This window comes from Acomys russatus, chromosome 4 (genome assembly GCF_903995435.1).
Source record: "Acomys russatus chromosome 4, mAcoRus1.1, whole genome shotgun sequence".
Lineage (NCBI taxonomy): Eukaryota > Metazoa > Chordata > Mammalia > Rodentia > Muridae > Acomys > Acomys russatus.
The window spans coordinates 49,994,423-50,020,277 of NC_067140.1; the positions used below are offsets into that span (position 1 = coordinate 49,994,423).

Sequence of the window (25,855 nt, forward strand, 5' to 3'; positions counted from 1 at the left end):
TACCAAAAGAGCAATTAGTTGTAAATTCTTGGTGTCCTGTCCAAAGCAAATCTAATGAAGTTGTTCAAGTGTTCATGAAGCTTTGTGTGGGTGGGGTAAGATCAAAGGGCCTCTATAATGGATGTGTTAGAATCTCAGAGTAGAAAAGGTTATGTAGGTTATTTTATGATCTCAAAATGTTGGCTCCAACCCAGCAAAATATAGGACATCCCATTGCTTTCTGAGAATAGTGTTTATTACCCTGAACGCAGGTCCCTCTCTCCTCCTCATTGGTCAAACAATCAGTGAAGGGGACCCAGTCTCACCCATTGACTGCTGCTTATGTGTGTCCACTTCTCCCTCAAAGCCTGCATGTGGGCTTATTTCTACATTTTGCATCCTGTTTGTTTTAAAGCTTTTCAAGTGGGTGAACTAGCCCATGCCTACAGGTCACTGGGCAAGTCTGAATGTTAACGATTCTCTGCTCTGAGCCTGTAGTTTGGATAAGGATTGAAAGGCTAGCATGCGTGAGTTGGGGTCCAATGTTTTCTGTCCGACTCCTGGTGGCAGCACTTATGCTGGCTCTCAACACTTTCATCTTGAAAATGGACCTTTGTTTGTTTGAAGTGGGATCCAGGAAGAACAGATACTTCACAAACTGGACCAGAGCGTGCATGGTGCCACAAGGTTTCTTTAACTTGGTGGTTCCAGGCAATTTGGGTTCGTGAAAACTTGAGTAAAACCTATTTTGTCTATGAATTAAACATTGCCAGGGTCCTTAGTTCCCTTGGATCGTCCTTACAGACCTCTCCCACCCCACTATGAGGAACAAGAAGCAGAATATTTTTCTTGGCACAAGTCATAGATCATTTTACGAATGCCTAAGGGAAAACTGAAGGGTGCACACATCCCTGTTCCCAAAGAGGGATGTGGAATATGCTGGTTTCCCCTGTGGAGTTTGGATAAGCTGTGATTGACAAGGAATCTGTACAATTAATAATGTAATTCAGTGCCCAAGCAGGCCCTCAGCAAGTGTGTATTCTTGATTAAGTCTAATCTCCACTTCTCTTTGCAGCAAGTGAGCAGCAGATGAAGCTGGTGTGCAAGGCGTCCCCAAAGGAGTATCTGCAGCCTTTCAAGGACAAATTGACAGAATTCTTCCAGAAAGGTAGGAGGTCTCTCAGCTGTACATCAAGGGTACTGAAAAACTCCCTTCTCCCCCTTTCTTCCCTCCCATCCTCCTCCCCCCGTCTCCCTGACCATAGACAACACCACTGGGTCCATGGTCCATTTTTCCATGGTGGTTTCATCGTCTGTGTAGATTGAGTCGCCCTGTAACCTTTATGGCACTTTCCAAGACCATTTCCTCCTATAAATTGTTTGTTGTTATTCCTGCTTGGAAATATTTTGAAGGTAAACCTTTCTGTCTCCTCTGGACCACACATGTCCTTGATACATGTCAACCGAACCAGTGTGTATGCATAAGGCATATGTAGTCCTGCAGCTCCTGACAGGTTGATGGGATTTTATTCCTCATCTCATGAGCATGGCAACCTGGCAACTTGAAATTTGTTGTTGTTAGTTGTATTGGATTTTTCATTCCTTTACAGAGAGGCAAACTGGGCCCAGTGAATGTCATTATCCTACCCATTGGCTCTTTGGGATACCCAGAAGACCCAGCACTTACTTAGAAAACTTTGCAGGTTCTGTACCTTCCTCCATATTTTTGGTACAACTTGGAAGTTTTTACTAATAAGAGTTGGTGAGCATGAAAATACGATGCTTTTATGTATTTCCCGAATTCAGTTTAAAGTTTGAAAGAAAAATAAGTTTGGGGTTTTTGAAGGAAGCTTTCTTCTTTACTAGAAAGCCAGGGGACAGCATGCGGGAAGTGTTGGGGAGTTTCAACATGCTGTTTCTATTACTGAGTGAGGCCACATGATACCACACCAGCAACAGAAGGCTGCTAAGTTGGGTCAATTGACAAAGTATGGCCAAACCTCCTTGGAAATTAGTGGAGGAATTCTCAGTCCGCGAGTCACAGGAATGCCATTGCAGCTGTCCCCTCTGTGCAGAGAGAGCCCACTGTGCTGTACTCTTGCCCGGTCTTGTTTTCATGACGGCCGAAGGTAGAGTCAATCTTGCTGCACCTCATGTTTGATAGGCTCAGTATCGTCTTGAGAGCAAACAGTGCCACAAACATTTTGTACTGTGTGCATGTGAATAGGTAGGTTTTTGTTTTTGTTATTTGTTTGTAATGGAATCCATCAAGGTAAATGTGTTGCCTTATGGTTATGCCATATACATACATAACCTATAGATGCTTCCATAACTGGAAAATGCTTCTTTTTGTTACCTCAAATTCACAATGCTGTTTATTTTCGCATATATAAAATGAACTTGAAATGAAATACATATGACTTTGTTCTATACTTTTAAATTTTTCTATTATTCTCAAGCTAGAAAATTCTGGTGTATATATTGGGGTTGTATCTGCTTGCATGTCTTAATGTCCCTAAAATCTTTTTTTAAAGGAACCAGTATCTTGATACATTGAGAATTTATTATTTTGATGAAAACAGATAAAGAACAAATTAGAACTTTGAAAACTTTTCATTCTTTGGAAATTTACTAGGTTTCTCTACTCAAAGAAGCAAGCCCTAAAGTAGTGTTTAAGAATTTTAAAACTTCTTTGAGTATTTTGATCACATTGATTCCTCTCCCCCAACTCTACCCAGATCTGTTCTCTCCACCTCACTTTCCTACCTATTTAACTTTTGAGTTTTCTTCTTTCTTAAAAAAACCCCATTGGTTCCAGCATGTGTTGACCACCTACACTTGGGAGAAGGGCCTGCCATACTAGGTCACACCACTTAAGAAAACTGACTCTTCGTCTCTCAGTAGCTACCAACTGCCAATAGCTCCTTAGCTATCAATGGGATTTCATGCTCACCCCAACCCTCACGCTGGGATTTTGTCTGCCATGTTCTTGCATAGATCTTATGCATGCTGTTACAGTCTATATGAGTTCATATGTGCAACTGCCCTCTTGTATGTGGGAAACACTGGATCTTTAAAGTTATCTACCACTTCTGGCTCTTACAAAGATCCCACACCTTGCAGTAAGGGGTGTGATATGTATGTCCCATTTAAGGACAGTCTCTTACCTCTGTGTTCATCACCATCTCTTAGAAGCTTCTCTGATAAGGGTAAAGGATCGCTGTGACCTATGTGTGGTATAGCAATAAGTAATTAGGAGTCATTTTAATCTACCCATTTAGTGTAGGGTTCTTCCCTAGAGCCCATAACCTATCTGTCCACAAGTTCTTGACCCCATTAGCAGTGCCAGAATAGGTTCCATATCTTGGAGCAAGCCTTAGATATAATCAGAAAGTGCTTGGTTGCCCCATAGCATCTGTGATGCTATTGCATCCCTATCTTGCCAGGCCAGTTGTTTTTACAGCTTTCTGGGTTCATGGCTGTGTGAAACTGATGACTAATCTTTTCTTCTAGTATTGTATATAGCACATACCTACGTTTTGAAAGCTAGCCAAATTGGTTTCTCCATGTTCTTTGACTCAAATATAGGGAGGGTATCTGCAGCAACAGGGTCTTACCATCAAGTTCTGGAGGGTAACCAAGAGTATTTGCAAGAGCTTGTAATCCTTTTCTTTCTTTCTTTCTTTTATTTTTTCTTTTATTTTTCTGTGTATCCTTGGATGTTCTGGAATCCGCTCTGTAGACCAGGCTGACCTCGAACTCAGAGATCTGCCTGCCTCTGCCTCCCAAGCATTGGGATTAAAGGGTGAGCACCACCACCACCCAGTGCCTGTAATTCTTGTGAGTGTCTGGGGCCTTGTTGGCTAACAACTTCAAAAGATATAACCCACTTTCCTAAGTTTCAATTCCCAAGGCAAACTCTAGATCCACCACCAGGTTCTCTGACAGTAGGAGCCTTAACATGGGGCCAGGCAGCAGAATATGTTTCACTCTCCAGATAGTACTATTGTGGATTTTATTTGAGGACTGCCATTGTCAAGTTTAGTTTACTTTTTAATGTATATTCAAAAATATATATTCTGACCCTGCTATGTGTACAATACTGATAATCCTAAAATGAATTATACCCTCATATCCTGTGCCAAGGGTTTTCTTATTAGACAAGGACAGGCCTCCCTTAGCCAGCAAAGTTAAGGGAAGGTGAAAAGAACATCAGGAATGATCTCTAATTGTATTTTAAAATATCCAAAACACCCCAAACAAAACACACACAATTTTTGAAGGCAATATTATACACTATTTTGTTTTCAAACTTGAGAATACTGTGGGGATTTTAAGTGTTCCCAACATGAAGGGGTAAAAAGTCCACTGTGGACATAGCACATTATTTTTACCTTATTATTTTCTGAGTTTATCAAAACAGCTTGTACTTGCACTGTCTGATACAGCAGACATTGGCTACATGTCACTGTTGGACAGCTCTGATAGGGCTAACCTCAGGACCAGACACCATGGAAAACCCTTTCTTTCTGTTTCCTTAATATTGATTCCATTGTAAAGTGATCATATCGTATCCATTGGGTTACATAAGTGAAATATAGCCTTAACATGGATGTATCTTGTGTTTTCTATTTTTTAAAGTGTAACTATGAGACAACTTAAGTTTTAGCTATGGTCCCATCTTTCCTCACTTCTTTCTTCCCTGTCCTTTTCTTGTTAGTGCTCTGTCTTCTCTGCTTTGTCAGAGTGTAGGTTTTCACAGACACATTCTGTACCCTTCCTTGGCTCTATGTCTGGCTGACAGCTGAGCTTGCTTAGGTGATGGTGTGTCATGGTTCCATGTGAGCCATGGTCCTGTAGTTTAGTGGTCTATAACTAAAAACTGCATGACACATAACGTTAGCCTAATACAGTTTAGAGCCTGTAGCTTCGCTAACTTGCTGGACACACAAATGGAATATCTCTTGATTATTATTAGGGCAATAAAGAGTAGCTTTAAAAAGTTTCATTTTGGCTCATCATTTTAGAAATTTAACTCAGGGTCATTTGGTGCCATTGACCGCGGGCTGTGGTTGGGCAGGACATCCCAAAGGGAAAATGGGGAGAAGACACTCCTTTTTTTTTTTTTTTAAGTGTAGCTATTTCTCTTGTTTCTCTGATTAATAGAAAAATTCTCTGTCTACTACAAATACACATTATTGACCTTGGATAATCACATTTTATGGCAATTTCCATGCGATTTAAGTATAACATCTATCTGATGCCACGTTTTCATAAGTGCACCACTATTACATGTGCTTCTGAGGAGAAGACTTCCACTAACCAAGCTTTGGTGTATAGTTTATAAGATAGACCTGGTATCAGAAACACTGAAGTGTGAACTCTCCAAAAGTCATGGAGTCGATGTGATACGCAATCTGCTCAATATGACAGTAAAACTGGGCATTAGGATCGGAGAGAAGGAATGCCCAAAACTTTGGGGAAAGCTGGGGATGAGACTTAAGAAAGCTTTTGCTGCTGGAAGCAACTATCTGACATTCACTGGGTGTTCTATAGTCTGGATCCTGCAGAAAACAAGGTATATTCTAGACAACAGACCATAGTGGAAATGTACAGGAATGTACAGGAATGACAAGTACACGCTGGCCTGTGTGTCTTGTTTGATGGAGTAGTGTTGGGGGAATCAACAATATAGAGAGAATCAAAGGACCCTGAGTGAAAACAATGGTGGTAAAGAGAAGGAACGAAGGAAGGAAGGAAGGAAGAATGATGGTTGTACGAGCTACATTAGGAGTAGTGCAAGAATAAAGCAAAACATGATAAAAGATAACACACCCCTTTTTTTCCCACCTGGATAACTGCCTGGATACTTATGAGGAAGACAGTGAAATAAACTTTGGTCCTGATACTTTTGACGTGCATGTGTGGCACACAGGTGGAGATGCCGTGTTTATAGGAGTAAGCTGCATGATATTGCAACATGCTGCTATCATGTGCACAGTCCGTGCTCAAGGCTGTACCATATGGTGAGGGAGGAGGTCCCCTTTGGTCACAGACCTAGGGGACAGGAATAGGGTGAAAGAGAGAAGGAGGGAGGAACAGGAGGACACAAGTGAGGGGAAAACAATTGAGTTGTAATATGAATAAATTAATTAAATAAAAAAGTAAGTAAAATGTTTAAAAAAAATAAATCTGTGATTGAGTTACCAAAAAAAAAAATACTTTAAAAATATGGTGTTTTAAGTTTAGAAGCTTGTATTGGGCAGCACTTGTAGCTGTCCTTAACAGCCTGTGGATGTAAGCCATTGACAAAAGTATCAGTTTAAGGCACACAGGTGGATGCGACAGTCCAGCGGAAAGATGTAGAGTAAGAAGATTCCTCCAAGTATCAGAGCAGCTAAGCATAACTGGGAAAGTGTGTGGTGACAAGAGCCTGTGTAGAGCATTTAACAAGAAAGCTAGTTTTCTGATTAGGGGCAGGCTTCTCACTCATAAAATAGTAAGCAATTAGGGTTTTGGTTGGTTTTTTGTTGTTTTTGTTGTTGTTTTGTTTTTTTTGTTTTTTAAGCCTGAGAAGTCACATGCATTGTGACTCTGTTGATTCACGATTAGAATTATTTGTATATAAGCAGCAGTTCAGTTCTTGTAACAATCACGATGGCCTCATTTTCCATTTGTAAATCATATCTTGTTGCCACACTTGGATGAGATGATGTGTTTGTCTTGATCATCCTTCCTTCCTCAGAACACTCTTAAATAATGTTGACAAAGCCACGGCACTTATGCTCAACTAATTTTCATTTCCTGAGCAAAGCAGAACAAACTTTTAATGGCAACGTTCTGGGTTGCGATCCCTGTGGCGTCTAAACCTTTTCCCTTCTCTTCCACAGTAGTCTCTTGTGGATGCCAATTTACAGTGCAGCTCTAAGTAATCTTGTGCAGGCATTTGTTTGTTTTGTTTGAGCTCGTGCTTTCCCACCCTCAGATCAAACATGGCCAATAACAATATGGCCTCCAAAACCATGATGCTCACATTAAAAGCCCCCATAAACATAGCAGGGATCCTGTAATTGAAAGAAGCCACAGAGCAACTGATTAGATCCTAGGTCTAGATCTTATAGGTGGTCTTTCCTTGCTGTTAAATTGGCCATTTGTATTTATAGCTTCAGCAGGGAAGGCTGTAACTAAGCCTGGCCCCAATGCCAGCACTCTCCCACACTTGGCCTTATCTCACATTCTGTTACCCATGAATGGTGATAAATTTCAACCTAACTCTCAATGAACAACTCTAGCCCTGCTTCCTGTGTGGTTCTTTGGCCTGCTAAGATAATACTCTTCTTATGTCAAAAACTTTTTTTTTGGTAAAATAGTAATAGTAATAACAATAATACAAAACCCTCAATAATTTTACCCAGTGGAAAATAAAACAGAAAGCAGTAACTCTGATTTCCCACACTGAATGCAGGCAGTTACAATATATACAAGCAGATAAGTATTCCACAAATACAAAAGCTGTCTGGCCCTATTCACTTTTCACTTTCTCTGAGCCTGCAATACAGCCTCAGCCTGACCTATGATAAATATTTATCACTGTCTGTTGAGTCTGTGAACAAACACTTTGAGTTGAGTGAAGTCCCTAGGGGATGTCGACTTTTCCTCTGTGGCTTTCTTGTTTAGATCCTTTCAGAAACAGAGAACTATGATAGAATCTGGCAAGAGATATTTTTAACCTATAATTCACGATGTTGTTTAGGCCTCCTACATATAAAAATATCTTTGTTGGATGTGTGCATGTAATACATTCTTTTTAAGAAGGCTTTAAGTCAGCAGGGCTGTGGTGGCACACTCTTTTAATCTCAGCACTCAGGGAGGCAGAGGCAGGTGGACCTCTGTGAGTTTGAGGCCAGCCTGGGCTACAGAGTGAGTTCCAGGACAGCCAGGGCTACAAAGAGAAACCCTGTCTCGAAAAACAAAGAAAAAGTCTTTAAGTCAGATAACATTGACAAAGGCCATAATTGAACCAATAAACAGCAATAACAGACTACAGCCAGCCTCTCCATTTCAACCTCAAGACCATAGAAGTAAAACTGAGTCACTGTTTTTTGGAAATGAGCCAGTCACCTGCAGTGTGGCCTGTGAGAAAGGAATCATGACTTAGCGTGTGGAGAAGGAAGAGTGACTGGGCCAATGTGTGTCACTCCTCAGCAGGGTTTGTACAGGTGAATCTCAGTATAACTCAGGAAGGCTGGCTTCACATGTCATCAGACAGCAAAACAGTGATCATGTGCCTTTGGAAAGTGGAAAAGGTGGCCTTAGTAGAGTCCTATTTGTCAGGCTTTTATCTTAAAGGTTTAGTTTGGATCCTTTTCTTTACTGATGAAATATTTTTTAGCCAGTTAGCTGGCTCAGCAGGTAGAGGGGCCTGCACGCACACCTGACTTCTGTCCCAAGATCCCACAAAGTGTGACAGGAAAAGAATAGAGTCCCCAGAGTTGTCTAGTGACTCATCACGTGCCCCCTTCTCCCTCCCTTCCTCCGTCTCCGTCCTTCCCTCCCTCTCTCTCTCTCTCTTTTTTCTCTCTCTCCCCCCTCCTCCCTTCCCCTCTCTCTTATATACACATAAATTATTCAGAGAGCTCATATTTACCCCCTGAAGAAAATTCTTTATTTCTCTTTTCCTTCTCTTCCTCTTCTTCCTCCTCTTCCTCTTCTTCACACCTTGTACTGCCTTTTCCTCACCTTGATATCTTTAATTCACTGTTTCTGTAGAAGCCAAGCATCCACTGCTACATAAGTAGTACTAATGCATCTGGGGGAAAAAAAGAAGTCTATAGCCAAACTTCACCTTAGTTATAAAATTCTATATAAACTACTAGTCCATGACCAAATACAAGTTATTCCCAGAATACAAAGATAATTAGATACCAAGAAATCAAAGTATAGTTTGTCTATCACTACAGTGGATCCAAGAGGACATTTCACATTATCATTGCTTAGGGTTTGGTGGTGAAAAAAGCATATCACGAAATTTAGTATTCACTCTTCATTTAAAAAGCTTAACAAAGCACTAAGTGATATATGATTCCTTATTATAATAAAAAGATTGGCATGACCTGAAATTTGTAGCTCTTACCACAAGCAAATGGCTAATATGCCTACAGTGAAAGAGTTCCCATGAAGAATAAAAAAAAAAATACATATTTGGGCAAGTTGTAGAAATTGTTCTTAAAATATAGGGAAAGATTAAACTCTTAAGATAGAGAACATGCAAGGTAAATTACACTGAAATTTCATTTTCCACCCATTAGATTAGCCAAATTACAAAGATTTGGTGGCAACATAGCTTTGTAGTAAGATGTCATTCTAATGAATTGTTTTTGTTACAGTCTATTTAGAGTTTGGTTTATCAATAGCAGCATCTGCTAAAGTTTAGCTTGTGCTTCTCCAAGGAAGATGTACCATGCTGACCTGGGGAATGTTACTGTCCACATTAAGGGTGGACTTCCCACCTCAGTTAACCTAACCTGGATAAGGCATGCCCAGAGGTTTGTCTATTCAGTGATTCTACATCCTCTCAAGGTGACAGTCATCATTAGTCGTCATAGTATTTTACCTCTTATTTTTTCTTCCCTGCTACCAAAATCTCTTTGTGTTCTGTTACAAGGGCACTTTGATATCTATATGCTCATTCCAGGACAAAATAGGGAATTTGTTTCTTAATTTACTCTAACTGACAGTATCCTCCATGCCTAGCTACAGGACAAGACAAATACCACTTATTTTATGTCTTAAGACTATTGTCAGAATCGGACCTACTAAGTTTCAAGCCTTAAAAACTCTAATTTGTTGAGTATGATGAATCAGCCTTTAATCCCAGCACTCAGGAGGCAGAAGTAGACAGATCTCTGTGAGTGTGGGGCTAGTCTCATCTACATAATAAGCTCCAGATCAGTTAGGAGCATTTTTAGTCCCAATATAAAAAGAGGAGGGGGTGGGTGGCACAGAAGGAAGGAAGGTGAGAAGGAGGGAGGGGAGGAAGGAAGGAAGGAAAAGAAAAGAAAGAAAAGCCTCTAATTCTGTGTTGTTCTTTAAAAAAATAAAAATACAAGAGTCTCACTGTAGCGCAGGCTACGCTCAAACTGACTGTGTAGCCAAGGATCACGTCTTGTTTCTACCTCTGTATTAGTGATTCTTCCTGGCTCTTAACTCTAATTATTGACGCTCTTCTGCCTCTGATTTTAAGCAGTCCCTAGAACTTCACACATATGGAAGATGGTGGTTGGTGGTATAGTCTGCAGAGACACCAAGTAAGTCTCATTATCCCTTCTAAGATGTCCTTTGAAGCCACAGAAATTTAGACACATAAAGTCACATGCACCTATGTCCCCTCTCCTGCAAGTGTGTGAGACTGGGCTCTTTCGTTTCTTTAGCAGAACAAGGACTAAAACACAAATTCATTTTTACAAACTTGAGCAAGGCCTTGAGTCATGTAAACATGAAAGGATTGCGAAGCTCCTGCTCATGGAGGAAGTGCTGGGTGTCTCTTCATTTCCTTTCCTCATGAGGGAGTTCAAGGTCCTGTGATTACCGCAGCTCCTTTTGCATGAAGTAGAAGATAGGGAAAAATGAGTTGGGCCCTGTCTTTCTAAATCTCCACCTTTATAGCCACCTGTGGATACTCCTTTTCTATATGGCACTGGCTTCTTTAGGGAAACTAAAAATATATTAGGTTGTATTTCCCAGGGGCTGGGTTGTAGTAACTTATGAAGTTGTAATCTTTATATAGAGTGGCAGTCTCCCAATTTGCTATTACTGCCATGACTGCATGTACATTTTTGAGTTAAAAATTTTAATGTAGTTACTCTCTTTAAAAATAATACATCTGTATTCACATATACTTCAATTTTACATTATCATGTGAAATGCATTAACACCTAGGTTTGCAATATAGTACTGTTAACCGAGGCACTATAAAATGTGTGTGTGTGTGTGTGTGTGTGTGTGTGTGTGTGTGTGTGTTTTATGCTCTGAATGAAGTGGAGAGATCCCTCTTCTTCACATTAGAAGACGTTGTACTGAACACTGGCTTTATTACTTCCAGTCCCCGAGTCTCTTCTCAAATGTACAAATGCCACTGAAAATGGAAATTTCGCATTACTGTACAGTGTCACATGAAGAATACATTGAGATGGCACATGCAGATGGAGTCACCATATAAACCGTAAGGCCTTACTGAAGCAGGTGTTAGATTTAGAGCATCACCATCTTCCCCCCCGCTACCTCGGTGGGAGGGGTTGCTTTGGTGGGAGTAGCAGTGGTGCTGTGTGGCTTCACTGAAGCACTGCATCAATCTGTTGAACCTGCCTTTGTCATCTCTCACTTTCCAGCCAAGGAAACTGAACCTGAGGGGTTTGCTAACTCATTTAACGTCATTATGGCCTCATCCCCAAGGTTATTCTGTGCTATGCTAATAACTCATTTTCTCTTTGTGCCAAGACTTTTGTGGGTAAAAGAAACATTTTACATCTCACCAAGTGAAATAGAAAAAAAAAAAAAAATCAGAGCAACAGACTTTCTGTATAATCTAGAATAATAGCTTAGTCTTGGAGAGCCCTTTCTGGAAATCCCAGAAGAGAACCCCATTTGCCCTTCTAGCAGTAGCAACCACATATCAGTGGTAATTCTTGAAAAAGGGGGCAGGTGATGAATATTTAAGTGTTTTGTGAAATCAGTATTGAGCTCTGCATCTTGCATAATAGTTGTTTTTCTGATAAATTACAACAAGTAATTGTTGGCCCAACCACCACTTCCTCTTTGGATTCTTAACAACTATGAGAAGATTTTTCTTTTGTCTTGTTTATTTGTTTTTCATTTCAGGTTTTTTTTTTTATTTACAACTTAAAAAATGCTTAACTACAATATAATTCTATCACCTCTCTCCTTCCCTTTCCTCCCTCCAACTCCTCCCATGTGCCCTCTACTCCCTCTTCTTCTTGGTTATTATGTCCTCTTTTTCTTGATTATTATTGTTGCACCTGCGTGTATATGTATATTTAAGCATAAATGTATAAATCAGCCTGCCAAGTCTATTTGGCATTGCTTATGTGTTTGTAATTTCAGGGATAACCTATTAGGGGACTCATCCCTGAGAGCCAATTCCCTCTGTTTTCAGCAGTCATTAGTTGTCCTCCTTCTTTGTCTGAGGGTGGGACCCTATAAAATTCCCACATTCTCTATTAGTGGGTCTATTGGTATTATCATTGGCCAGGTCTTGTTTAGGCAGCCATATTGTTCAGCTATCATGGACGTAGCTTCTAGGAGACACTAGCTCACTGCAAACTTCCTGGTTCTCTGACTCTTTATGGCATTTTTCCCACCATAGTTCCTGAACCTGAGGTGCAGGATTTGAGTTGCAGATCTATCCACTGGAGCTTGGCAGTTGGTCTCTGCATTATGACCATTGTGGTCCTCTGTGCTTTCTATTTACTTCCAAGAGAAGCTTCTTTGATGTGGGGTGAGAGCTGCACTTATCTATGGGGAGAAAGGTCAGTATTACAGTGCAGATAGGAACTTTGATGTCTACTAAAGTAACAGCAGTATCTTTTCTTGTAAAATCTATGATCTCACTAGCCCTGGGTAGTTGGCCAGGTTTCTAGTACCAGGCATAATTTCCCTCCTTGTTGATTTGACCTTACTTAGACAGCTGGTGGTCGCCTTCAGATATGAGTGCCACAGTTGCGTCTTTGCAGACTTTGGGGATATCTTGCTATGCTGGCCGTTGTTGTGGTTCATAGGCATCGCAGATGGATAGGACTATTGATTGTCCTCCTCCCTTGTTCTCTCCTGCAGACCTTGCAGAGCGCCTTCTGCTACTATGAAAGCTAGTTCTCAGGGAGGAGGCTTTCAGGTTAGATCCAGCTTGCATCTCCAAAGTCTTTGAATCTTCCAAGTCCTGTGTCTGAAGTTTTCAGTCTCTGAAAGGCAACCAAGGGCAACAGCCATAACCTATATTGTTTGGGAGTCACTGGGACTACCCTGACCAACCACTTGCATGGAGGGTTCACACACACACACACACACACACACACACACACACACACACACACACTTATATACAGTTTTAGATAACTATAAACTAGCATGAGTCCTTGAGGCTTTCTCAAGCATCCTTAGTGTTATTTGTACCTCCCCTCTTCCTTTCCTCCTGTCCTGTCCTCCCTTTCTCTTTCCTAGTTAAAACTCCCTTTCCCATCTTTTCCAACTTCCCATTTCACATAACTTGTATCCTACCATCACACTCTTTAGGTCTTACGCATGGCCCCTTATAACTTTCTTGGTTTCTGAGGTTTCTTAGGGTGTATACATTCCTATACTCACATCTTAAGATCTGGGACTAAGGACCCCAGATGAGAGAGAACGAATGGCATTTGTCTCTCTAGATCTGAGTTACTTCACTCACTGTATTATTTTCTAGGTCCATTATATGAAGGTTTTAATGGGTGATTTCTTGAAATTATCACGTGGATCCTCTTGTACTCAGCTATTGTCTTTTTCTGACAGGAGAGCTTGATATCTCTGCTGCATTTGCAAGCTGCTTTGAGCATACACGTCATATCATACATGAGTTTTGTAGGTAATGTACAGCCCTGCAGTGGTCACTTTATTCTCTCAAATTGTTTCTTCTCGGAGTTCACTCTGCGTTAAAGAGATCAGAGCAGCACTAATAAGAGGCCAGGACTGATGGACGCACCTAGTCCAGAGCCTGTGCTGTGTATGTATGCCAGTCTTGCTCTCACATTCTCATTTATTTCTCAGTGTTCTTGCAGATGGCTCTGAGTGTCAATGACAGGTTTACTAACCCGGTGGTGTCTTGGGTGATGGCGCATTTGCAAATGTGACTAGTTAATTATACAGGGTCTTCAACGCTGAAAAGAAGTCATTGTTATTTGTTTGTCTCCCCAAAAATGTAGAAAAAAAGTGATGTGTTTGATCTTGACTTATCTAGGACAAGAAGCTTCCATTTTGTTAAAATTTGGACATCATCATAAGTATAGTACAAGTCAGTGAGGTGACTGAGCATGTAAAAACTGTCAGGCGGCAAAGGGATTTTCTCCAAGGCTCTATCTTTAGCCACTAAAAAAAAGGCTTTCTTTTCACATGTAATTGCAATGACTGTGGTTACTTCTCAATGACAGCGGAGATATGCATAATTCTATCAAAGACACCATGCCTTATGGATCACATACTATGGCTGCCAAAATCCACAACATTACCACCTAGTGGCCTCTATGTTGAACTGCAAACCCTTGATCCTTGAGATCCGCAGTGTGAATACCTCCCCTCCATGCTAAATACCAGAATTAACAATTTTAGTTACCCTTGGTAACTGCTGACAGTTTCAACACTCAAGCTCTGCTTTCTATCAGATTGGGGAATGATAGAAATTTTCTTTTCTTTTCTTTTCACTAGCTTTAAAAGATTGTAAGCAAAGGCTGGACAGCAGGGCCATGTCATGCCTGATCCTTTCATTAACCCTTTGAATTAAGAACAAGTATCATCTGTGTGGTAGCTTTGTAAAAACATTTCCATTTGCTTTTGAAAGTTAAAAATGAATATTTGAGTAGATCAGAGCTATTTTCAGTAGAGACAAACAGTTTTCTTGCTGTGTGGCGTCAGCGCATCCTGCTCATGTCCCTTCATAATTCTAGCCCAGCAACAGTGCCCTTGACCCACCTGGTCTCGGTAACTCACCCTTTCTCCACCTGAAAAAGAGACACCAAGGCCTGTGCTATGTTCAGCTCCCCCTCTTACTGCAGCATCCACCAGCTTGTTGGCAATTGAGTCACTGAGAAAACTGACCATCTGCTGACTGAGCTCATTGCACCACTCCATCTCCTTACCGAAATAATGAAACATGCTGTGCTGTAATAACTCAAGAGGGCTCTAAAATGTTCGAGTAAACCACATGGAAAGCCAGTCAACATTTATTTAAAATAGTTATTCTTCCCAGAAGGGCACTATTCTCTCCTTGGCATCTTCCCTTGAGTCCCACAGTTCTAGAAGTGAGCCTAATTGCTAGCACACGATATAGGTGTGATTATCCAATGTCTTAGTCTTAAGCTTCCTCCAGCCTTGGTTCCTGGTTTGAACTCATGACTGAGGCACTCATGACCATTGCAGATGGTCGGCCAGAGTACCAGTAGTAAAATGGGTTTCAGCATGTGGACAGCAATTACTGGAGGTAGACAGCCCTGGGTAAGATTCAACGGATGGGTTTTGGATCTGTCAAATTGTTTTCCTCTTTCTATTGTAGATAGTATAGTGAAAAGAAGATTGACTTTAGAATTATACAAAACTGAGTTCAAATCACCTACTAACTTTCTGACTTGGAGACCAGGCTGACTTCCTTCATCCCTAGGATAGAGATAATAATACTAACCTGATATATAAGACCATATATAACCCTCTGGTATGGGGTGTGACATAATCCCATTCCCCACCACCACCACCACCTCTGGGTTTCTTTGAGCTTTACTTATGTTGCTTAGTCGAAGTCAGAATTTGTTTCATATAATGCTGTATTGACTGTGAGTCTTTCCTTTGTCTTATTAACACAGAAGAAATTGTTCAAACTGCTGGTTAAATATTACTTAATGCTTATTGACTTCTGGGCACTGTATGGTCGGTGAGGAGCAAGACGCACTCAGGTTTTGCCTCAGGAACTTCCACTTGCCAGAGGAGGTTGGAGTTATAGCCTGTGACATTATGTTCATGATATATGCATCAGTTGCTTGTTGCTGTATTGCTACCGCTTCAAAACTTAATAGTTGAAAGTAACATTAGTTTCTCTTGCACAGTCCTGTGGGTTGACAACTTGGTTGGCTGTTATTGCAGCAGGTCTCCCATGAATTCAAAATCCTATGGTGGCTAGAATTTGAATCTTCCAAAAGTGACTTTTCCATACACATATGTGGATATGGCCCAGGTTGCATGGGATGTCTGAGGTCAGATGGGTATCTGCAATTCTAAGTAACCACTTCTCATAGTTTTGGGCTTCCTTCCCACCCAAACACTGCCCCCACCCCAAGTACAGTAATCTCTGGGTAGCTGACTTTTCCCAAAGCAAATAGCTTCAGTTGTGGTAGAAAGCAAAAATAGCCAACCTTCTTTAAATACTAGAAATAAGACATCATAAACTTTTGGTTAAAGAAGTTGTGAATACATTTTCAACAATGTGTAGCAAGAGCTCCAATTAAGAGATCAACGGGTGAGTCACTTCCAGTGGCGCAGGCCTGTCATCCCAACACTCTGGAGGCAGAGGCAGGTGGATCTCTATGAGTTTGACACCAGCCTGGTCTACAAAAGTGAGTCCAGGACAGCCACAACTACTCAGAGAAACCCTGTCTTGACAAACCAGAAAGAGAGAGAGAGAGAGAGACAGAGACAGAGAGAGAGACACAGAAAGAGAGAGAGACAGAGAGAGCACTACAGATCAAAAGGCATTCACAGAAGGTGGCCATCAGGAAGGCAAGCTATCACAATGAACAAGACAGTCCTCAGATCACTGTCTCTTGACAGCTGGATTGTTAACTTGCAGGTTGTGACTTGTGCTCTGTCCATCTACGTTACCAAGGATACCATCTGCCTTGGGATCATATCTTGAATGGTCAATAAACAATAAAATGTCAGTGTGTTCTTCGGGCCCTTAGAACGTCTTCAGAAAAGATGGTTTCCAGGGTATGGTTCTTTATCGTTCTCCTCACTCTTAAGGAAAGTCTTTGCTTCTCTGCACTTCCACATGGGGTAAAACACACAGCTCATAAATCTTAGCCTCACACACCCCAGTGCTACAAAGTGACTCACATGTTTGTGACTATTTTTACACATAAGAACCATCACCATCGGCTAGAATGCCTTCCCAGGGACTTTGGGTCCCATATGTCGGAGCTTCTATCCCACTGCCGAGACGCTGCCTTCGCAGATGGAATCCTGGGGAATCAGTCCTCTGAGGAGTCTCCACTTCCTGCACCTGATGTAATAAACACTCCTTCCTTCCTTTCCCAGGGACAAATGGCCTTAGGCTACTCTTGTAGACTCTTTCCTACAACCATGTCAAATTCTGATTTTAATATAATCCAGTGTCTGGAAGATGGGGGGGGGGAGGGGTGAGGAAGGAGGAGAGAAGAATGAAGAAACAAGCAGAGGCTTGAGGGACAATGCCAACAAGTTTAAGCTGCACACTCATGATAAATGCTTCTCAATTTAAGTTCTGAACTTAAATATTTTTACATTTTTTTAATAATAGTTTATTAAAAATTAAGAAGATATTAGCTAGGATATTTCTAAGTTTTAGGGAACAAAATTGGAAGCTTAGCTGTTTCCTATACTCTTGGCTTCGATAACATTTTCAACTCAGAAATTCATTCATACATTTTTGTGCCTTTTGGGGGAGGGTTGTGATATTCATGGTCCCTGCATGGCCAGTTAGTGATGGCCACGACAGAGCTGAGGACCAAGCTACAGTCCATGCTATAAAGGCAGAGATCACCAGTAATTGACATGCTTGAACTAAAATATAAATGCATAGAGTTGAGGGTTTCCCCCAAAGGGCAATGGAGATTTAGGGACAGGCTCATGGACAGTTATTGTAGACATAGCAGGGTACTGTGATCATGTGGGATCCAAATGTGTATATTTGCTCTTTCTGTGAGTCTTGTAGATAACATTTTCTATAGGCTGTGGGATAAAAAAAAAAAAAAAAAAAAAAAAAAAAAAAAAAACAATGTCAGCCAATTGCACTGTTCCCACAAGCTCTCAGAAGTTCTCTCTGATGGCAGTGGAGCCAGTAGAATTTGTAGAATGAGTTAAGGAACACTTCTAAATCCATATTCAAAATTTTTCAATTTTTAGTTTATATGCCAATTTACTCTTCCTGAAAATGTAGATAAGAAACCAGGATCTGGAATTCATATTAAAGTTCATGAATTCTGATTACATGTTCCAGGTGTGTCAATTTGACACAACACCTGTCTTAATTTAAGATGATGAATTTATTCCCTTGTGGGACCTCTCCTCCAGGATCACACTACATACATATCCTCTGATATTAAAATGCCATATATTTGCGTGCTACATTTATTTCTCAAAAGTATTGATTGGACAGCATCCAACAGACACCTAAATAGGAGTGAGTGAGCTAGAAAAAGTTTCTGTTATTCCCTCCAAGCTGAGACAATATAAAGCAAAGGTTAGCAAACTGAGATGTGGCTGGGATCCCAAAGAAACCACACTAGGGCTGTGACCCTTTACTGCAGTTCCTCATGGTGTGATGGCCCCAACCATAAAATTGTTGTTGCTATTTCATAACTGTAATTTTTCTACTGTTACGCATTGTAATGTAAATACCTGATATGCAGGATATCTGATCTGTGACCCTCAAAGGGGTCATGACCCACAGGTTGAGAACCACTGACCTAAAGGCCTGAAGAAAGCCAGTGGCTGCATAAACTGATATATGGCTGCTGTTTGTTTGTATTAGGATTTTATTCCTGCGTGTAAATTCCTCTTTGAGCAACAGTTTTGTGTAACAGGAAACTTTTATGTTGTGTGACTCTGCTCTCTGCATCTACCTTCCAAAGACTAGAGTCAGCAGTGCTGAGGCATCTTTCCTTCTTTGGGTAACTGTTTTGCATGCTGTTTGGGCTTAATCAGCTGTGGGCTCCTTCTTTCAAGTATTCCTTTCATCCAGAATTTCTCTATGTGCAGTTGCTCTTATCTCTGGAACATTCTTGGCCTATACAGGTTTTGTACATGCCCCACATAGGTGGCCTCACTGTGCTTGTCCTCTTAAGTACCAGTCTCCATCCCTCCATCCCCGCTCCACCACCAAGCAGTGATAGTGTCTCGCACTTGCTGAAATAACCAACCCCCAAGATGGTACCTTTGCACACATGGCCTAAACACCATTCACACAGCTATCCTGTTGGGAAGGCAAATGGATTGAGCCAGTGGTGCGCTGCTGGGATCCGTAGCGATCAGGGTTGTCAACCATTGCTGGTAAGTCATTGGGACTCCCATTAAGTTGCTCATACTATGTCATCCCACTGTTGTCATAGTGATCTGGTGAGAATAGATTGTGTCCTCTTACCTTTCCTCCTGCCCTCTCACTGAAGGCTCCTCTATAATACGCCTACAATGCATTCTGAATCATTAGAAGCAAGTTATCCAGGTCCTGTTTTGTTCATGTTTTATCCTACTCCATGGCTGTATTGCTGCTCCTTCACCCATCATCTATGGCAGTGGGCAAATAATTATTGTTAAGCTCAATCGTTTTGAGTAGAAATAGATATTATTTCTTTGGAGATAAGGGACCAGAGCTTGTTTGTAACATAGGGTCTTGTTGTATAGCTCAAGCTGGCCTTGCATTTATGACCCTGCTGCATTGGCCACGCAAGCTGAGCTTACAGATCATGTCACTGTGCGCATTTGAGGAATAGAGTCTTGAGCAAATCTTCGCAATCCTGTTCCAGGGACTCTGCCAGCCATCACTGATCTCCACAGATGATAAGGGAGAAAGGTACTTCCTTATGTTGGCAAGCAGAAAAACAGAAGCAGCGTGAGGAGTTACTGATCAGTAACAACAAGCATGGTATAGAGGCCCTTCACACATAAAGATCTCTGCTCTGGAGTTGGCTTCAAGTCCTTGTCCTCACATAGGCTACTGTCTTCTTTAGGAGACAAGGAGAAGTGGATAGGCTGTACAGAGTAGCCAAAGATAAGCTTGCAACTCAGGTCTAAAACAGCCAGGGAATTCACTGAAACAGAATCAGTCTAGCGGCCAAAACTTGGAAGCTGCCTTGGTGCTGACACTTCCTATTTGATTCATTCATCCAACTATCTGGAAATGACCTGACCTTGAGGAATGGAGGTCCAGATCTGTGCCTGAGTGGCAGGATGGGTGGAGTGGGAGACTAGGATCAGAAAGTTGTGGAACTAAAGCCTTTGCTAGAGGCCAGCTGCTTGCACCAATCTTTGCTTGGCTTGCTGGTCCATGGCTTTGATCTCAAGGCCCTTTCCCATGAGAGCTCTTCCCTTTCCTCTTGTCATGTCACATATGACAGCACCCTCACCCGCTATACACGCCCCAGTTTGGTCCAGTTTCAAGGGAAATGAGCTGTTTGCCCACTAACCATCTCTGGGCTGTATAAACAAGCAGATGGGCAATCAGTATCTTTCTCAGGCCTTGGACCGCTGTTGTGTTTGCACAAATGGAGACTCATCACTCTTTTTTTTTTTTTTTTTTTTTGGACTATAGTTTCATAAGCATGAGATAATGGGGGCGGCTCAGCTTTAGAGATTTCTTCATGCTGTTTAAATTTCAGTCTCCGTGTCAGAATCCTATCATTCAAAGCAGTTTTGGCAACAGCAGTCACTGCCACTCAACTTATTTGGAAAAATAATAATTCATATTCTGTTGTCTTGATTTTTTTTTCTTTACTAAACCAAGTATTAGCAAGCAGGAAATAGAAACTCCCCAATGTGAAAATGTAGGCGATATCTTTCCTTAATTAGCCAAATGCTAATAGGGGTGGGTCATCTGGCTAATTAGCCAAATGCTAACAAGGGTGGGTCATCTAGCTAAGAGTGTTCTGTTTAGTCTCTCACTCTAAGGCCTTTGTATATCAAGGTTGCTGACTAGAGGCCAGGCGAAGAATGGGGCAGTCTAGAGACTTGTCCCCAGGGCTACTGTCAGTCATGTCACCTGAGCATCTCAGCCTGTACAGCGCTCTTTTTCTCTTCGATTCTAAATACCCATTGGCTTTATGGAGGCTTCTCCTTAACTGCCTGTCTCCTCAGAATTCAAACCCACTTCCTGCAGCCCTGGCTGTTCTCATTGCAAGCTGCCACGCTGCTCGCTGTCATGCCTTTGCTCTTCCTCCAGACACCAGTTTCCGGCTTCCTTGGCTTCTTTTTCTCTCCCCTGCCTTTAATTCTTTTCTCTCTTACCTCAGTTGTCTCTGCCTCCTTCCATAGTGTCCTCTTTTCTCAGTTACTCTCCTTCTCCCCAGCCAACCTTGGTTTTTAGATCCTTGTGCCTTGCTCTTCAAAGTCCTTTGTCCAGGACCTCTGTCTGGCTAGCAACGCTCTGCACAGTCTGGCCTCTCCCCGCCTGCTCCTCTCTCCCTCTCCCCCTCTCCCTCATTGCTTTTCTGTTGGCTTCCATCTCTTCTCCAACTCTTCACCTTAGATTCCTAAAACCTCTGAAGCTTTCCAACCCGGCAGTACCTCTGGGTGGTGTCACACGGATGAGGCAAGAGTACGTGGCATAGTGATCATCTTCTTCTGAGTCTGCCCTGATGAAGGAGGCAACAGAGAGTACATCCTGTTCTTTGTGACTGATGACTATTAATTTTGATTTGTTCGCTCAGCATTTAGATTGTCTATGTCAAGGTAAGGAAAAAAATGATGCAAATTCTAGTCTCAGGGACTACATACCAGCCATAAAGCTTAGCCAGCATTTTTTTTTTTTTTTTTTTTTTAGCAATGTTTGATATCACTAACCATCTCATGTGTTAAAGGGCCATTCCTTTTAGCTCAAGGCTGGCACCTTGCTTGTCCTCTCTACACTAGACTGACTGTCCACTTTTTTGATGTAGAAACATAGCAGAGCTCCTGGGCTTTCCCCAGAGAGTTCTCTGTCTAGTGGCCAACCTTCTAGAACATCCCCTTGTGGCCTTTAGTTCAGTGACTCTCAGATTTATACCTCTAGCCCATACCTTTTTAGGAACCTCAGATTTGTGTATCCAACTGCCAATTAAATAGCTCAAACTTGGGTCCCAGACCAAACTCTGATTTCCTCACTTCACCCTCTGGGCCACATAGCTATCCTCCATTAAGAAATGGAACTTTTATTCATTGAAATGCTAAAGCCCAAAGCCTTGGAAATTGTACCTTGTCTTCATGTTTACACAACATTTCTATTATCACACTGGTTCAAGGTGATAGTGTCTCAAAGGGGCTGCTGCAATCATCCTCTTATCTTTTACAACTCATGTCAAACAATTACTCATTTTCCTAGAGTCCTCTGGCAACTCATCCTTTCCATCATATAATCAGAGTGATGTAAAACCTACAAGGCTCCCCACCGCCATAGGTGTCTTCAGCTTTCCCCTCCCCTTGCCTTGGTCTCTGCACCCCTCCCATCTCCCTGATGGGTCCCCTCATCTGTTATAGGACCTCATGCTAGGTCTTCTGGCCAGAGAAACTTTCTCCATACATCCACAAGACCTCGTCCCTTATTACATTCCAGCCTTTTCTTAAATACGTCTTGTCAAAGATATTGGGTTATGTTAATCAGTTTGGTTTGCTTATAAGAGAAGACCTTAGTCTGAGTAATTTATAAACAAGTAAAATTTGTTTCTCATGATTCCTAGGAAATCCAAGACAGGGTAGCAGCAGTGCACCGAGGATATCCTTCCTCGGAGGCTGTGCCTTCTTTGTTATCCTCATGTGGTGGAAAGGGACAGATAGGATCCCTTAATAAAGGTACTAAGCTCACCTATGAGGGCTGAGTATCTACATAGTTCCACATCATCATATCACATTAGATATTAGGTTCAACATACAAATTCTGATGAGAGTAAAAGAATCCATAACATTATAGCATCCTATACAATACCTATAAGTAGCCTGTCTAGTGGCCCTAATTGTTTTTTCCCCTTTTCTCTGTTTTATATAGCTTCTTAATACTTTCCTTCCCTTTAAATACTATGTATTTGCTTTATTGTTTTCTTTTCTGCCATTTTTGAAAAAAAAATGTATGTTTGAATGAGAGATTCTGATTTACCCAAGGCTTGTAAGCATACCATTAGTATGTTTTTAACGAGGAGCAAAGGAGGTGCAGTCGGCCAGGGTGCCATGTGTTTTTAGCCATGCTACCCTGAGTATATGGGAGTACCCTGGAATATTCATCTAAGGAAGGTCGGATTTCTGATGAGCCAGTGCCATATCCAGATGCAAGAGACAGTGTGGAAGGCTGCTGGTAGAACTGGTAAATACATAGCACGTGAGGGCCTTCAGGATCACCATGGCAGCATGTGAGGAAGAAATGGAAGGAAGCAGTGAAGAGTGAATCAATTGGTAGGGCTAGTCTATAGCCATCTAGACAGTCCCCTAAAACCATAAGTTTAAGAATCAGACTCTGCATCATGATCCGGGAGCTTCCCAGCTGTCTGGGGTTTTCTTGTCCTCATCCGCTACTTCTGGTCTTTCAGTGAATGCCTACATTGTCTTTAGCCTCTACGGAACCTCTCACTAACTCAATTCTTTGGGGCTTGGTGTCTGTGTTTATAAAAAGAAGTTGTTAGGTACTGAGATGCTGAAGCAAGCCTTCTCTCGTGTTCTATGTGTCCATAAGTATTAGAAATTAAAGTTGGGATACCTGAGAACAGGAAATGGAAAAACGTGCCTAGGTTGTGATAAGTCCAGGTGGAGCCAAAGGTTTATGTTTTTATGTCTTTTTGTTTTTTGGATTTGTTTTTTGGTTTTAGGTTTTTTTGTTTGTTTGTTTGGTTGTTGGTTGGTTGGTTGGTTTTTTTGGTTTTTGTTTTTGTTTGTTTTGGTTTTTGGTTTTTGGATTTGTTTGTTTGTTTGTTTGTTTGTTTTTATTTCTTAGGAAGCCATTAAAGATTCTTGCAGGACAATAATATGATAAGCACTGTAGAATAAAAAGATGGCACTGGCCATGATGAACACCACGAAGCTGGAGATAGGAGGGATAGAAGTAGAAGTAGAGTGAGAATTTAAGAAGGCATTGGATAGTAGAAGGGAAAGGTGAGCAGGATACAAACTAGGGTGCATTTCACAGGTCAGAATATTAGAGTGTGAACATGGTGTCACTGCAGGTATAGGAGCAGGCTGAGCACGAACTTCACAGAAGGAGAAATCACTGCTTACCTGTGTTCACTGCCTTGTTCACGCCAAGTTCCAGCCACAAACTGAATGCTTGTTGGGTTGATAAACAGTGGTCATTAGGTGTGGTGGGTGAAAATGACACCCTGAGCTTCACAGCTACTAAAATCCTAGAATAAAGGCCAAAATTAATAAAGCTAAGTTAGAATATGAACTGTTGATATGATAAATTACATAAAAGCCGGTCATACAGGGAAACATGTGGATGGTGCTGAACTCCTGAATGAGGATGGGGAAAGAGCAGCATCAACAAGCTCTGACTTCACGAGCTCATAAGCTTCATCTTCTTCCTGCTTTGCACCAGACGGACACCTAACCATCAGGAGCACTTCTTGTCTGTGTCCCAAGGTCTTCCAATGCACTATCAATCTGGAGTATTGAAATAGGGTTCGCATGGACTTACACACAACATCTTTTTTTTCTTTAAACAAACCCTTGCAAATAATCACATCATGAAAATCATAGCCACAGTAGGAAAACTGCCAAGTTTTTAAGTTTTTGAGGTTGCTTTAGACCACACACGGACACACACACACAAAATGTGTGTGCATCTTCAAATGTCTTTGCTTGGAATCTGGAATTGGGCATCTGATCGCTGGCAGAAGCCTGGTTGGCAGTCTGAGCCAGGAAAGTGATGTTTGATTTTGGAAGAGGAAAATAATTCTTAGGTTCTTTTTAAAGCTGTGATGTAGAAAAGGTAATGAACAAAAATGAGAGGTGTCTTTCATTCAAAAAGCAGTAAGTTTGGTTGGAAAAAGGAGCACTCCATGCATGAATCCCAGTGTTTTCTTAATTTTCCCTGACCCATGGTGGTTAGGCTGGCTGATACTTATCCACCCCACACTTAATGGCAGCCCCTCCTTTGGCCTTTCTAGCAGCAATGTGGTGTTTTGTTGTTTTGTTTATTGCAATGTGTTTTTAAGAAGAAGGGAATGAAATTACCTCATGCTTCTCGGCTTCTAAATTCTTCCCAATTTAAATTCACTAACTGAAAAAGGGATGATGCCTTCCCCCAACAGTTCCGTGATGTTCGTTTTTTGATTGTCACGTGATAGGACCTAGATTTACCTGGGAAGAGTCCCATTGAAGGACTGTGTAGGTTAAGTTAGCCTGTGGACATGTCTGCGGTAGGAAAACCCACCCACGTGGGCAGCGCCATGCCCTGGGTTCAGGTCCTGCGCTGTCTTAAGAGGGAAGAGCACAAACATTGCACTCCCTCTCAGCTCTGGAATGTGAACTGACTGGAACTTCAAGGTCTGCCACCTTTACTTCCCCACAGTGACAGGCCACAGCAACCTGGAATCGTGAGCTAAAACAACTTGCTCTGCTAAGCTGCTGTTTTCAACTTATCTTTATCATAGCAGCAGGAAATGAAGCTAGGACAGTGACCAAAGGCTGTGATACTTCTATAAAACCTTCCAGGAGCTCAGAATTCACAGTTTGAAGAGTGAAGCCTCAGAAGTGTCTATGTTGTGACTATGAGACACTTATTCTAAAATCTACTCACATGACAGTAGTGACTAACACACACGCGCGCGCGCGCGCACACACACACACACACACACACACACACACACACACACACACACACACACACACACACCTCTACTGTGTTACAGATGTATGCTACCATGCCCAGATTTTTGTGCACAATGGAGATCGGAACTCAGGTCCTTATGCTTACTGGCTTCTGACACCATCACCTGTTCAATTCTTGGCTATGATGCTTTTCACAGGGGGAGAAAAAAGCAACTGGAAATAGTAATCATAGATATAGGAGAGAGCTGGGAGATGTCTCCCACATGTAGGTGAAAGGAGGAATCTGGTTGGTAAAACTTGGCCAGCATCACTTAGGTTTCCTGTGTGGCATTGTTCTCTCTCCTCTCTCTCCCTCTCTCATCTCTCT

General features: G+C 41.6%; 1 protein-coding gene across 2 annotated transcripts in view; it reads left to right on the top strand.

Annotated features, from left to right (window-relative positions):
• The window catches only part of Fmn1 (formin 1), a 295,331-nt gene that overhangs the window by 221,953 nt on the left and 47,523 nt on the right, over positions 1–25,855 (top strand). For both annotated transcript variants that reach the window (XM_051144337.1, XM_051144336.1), the window contains one exon: positions 1,055–1,147. In XM_051144337.1, the coding sequence (XP_051000294.1) occupies positions 1,055–1,147 (93 nt within the window). The remainder of the gene's footprint in view (positions 1–1,054; positions 1,148–25,855) is intronic.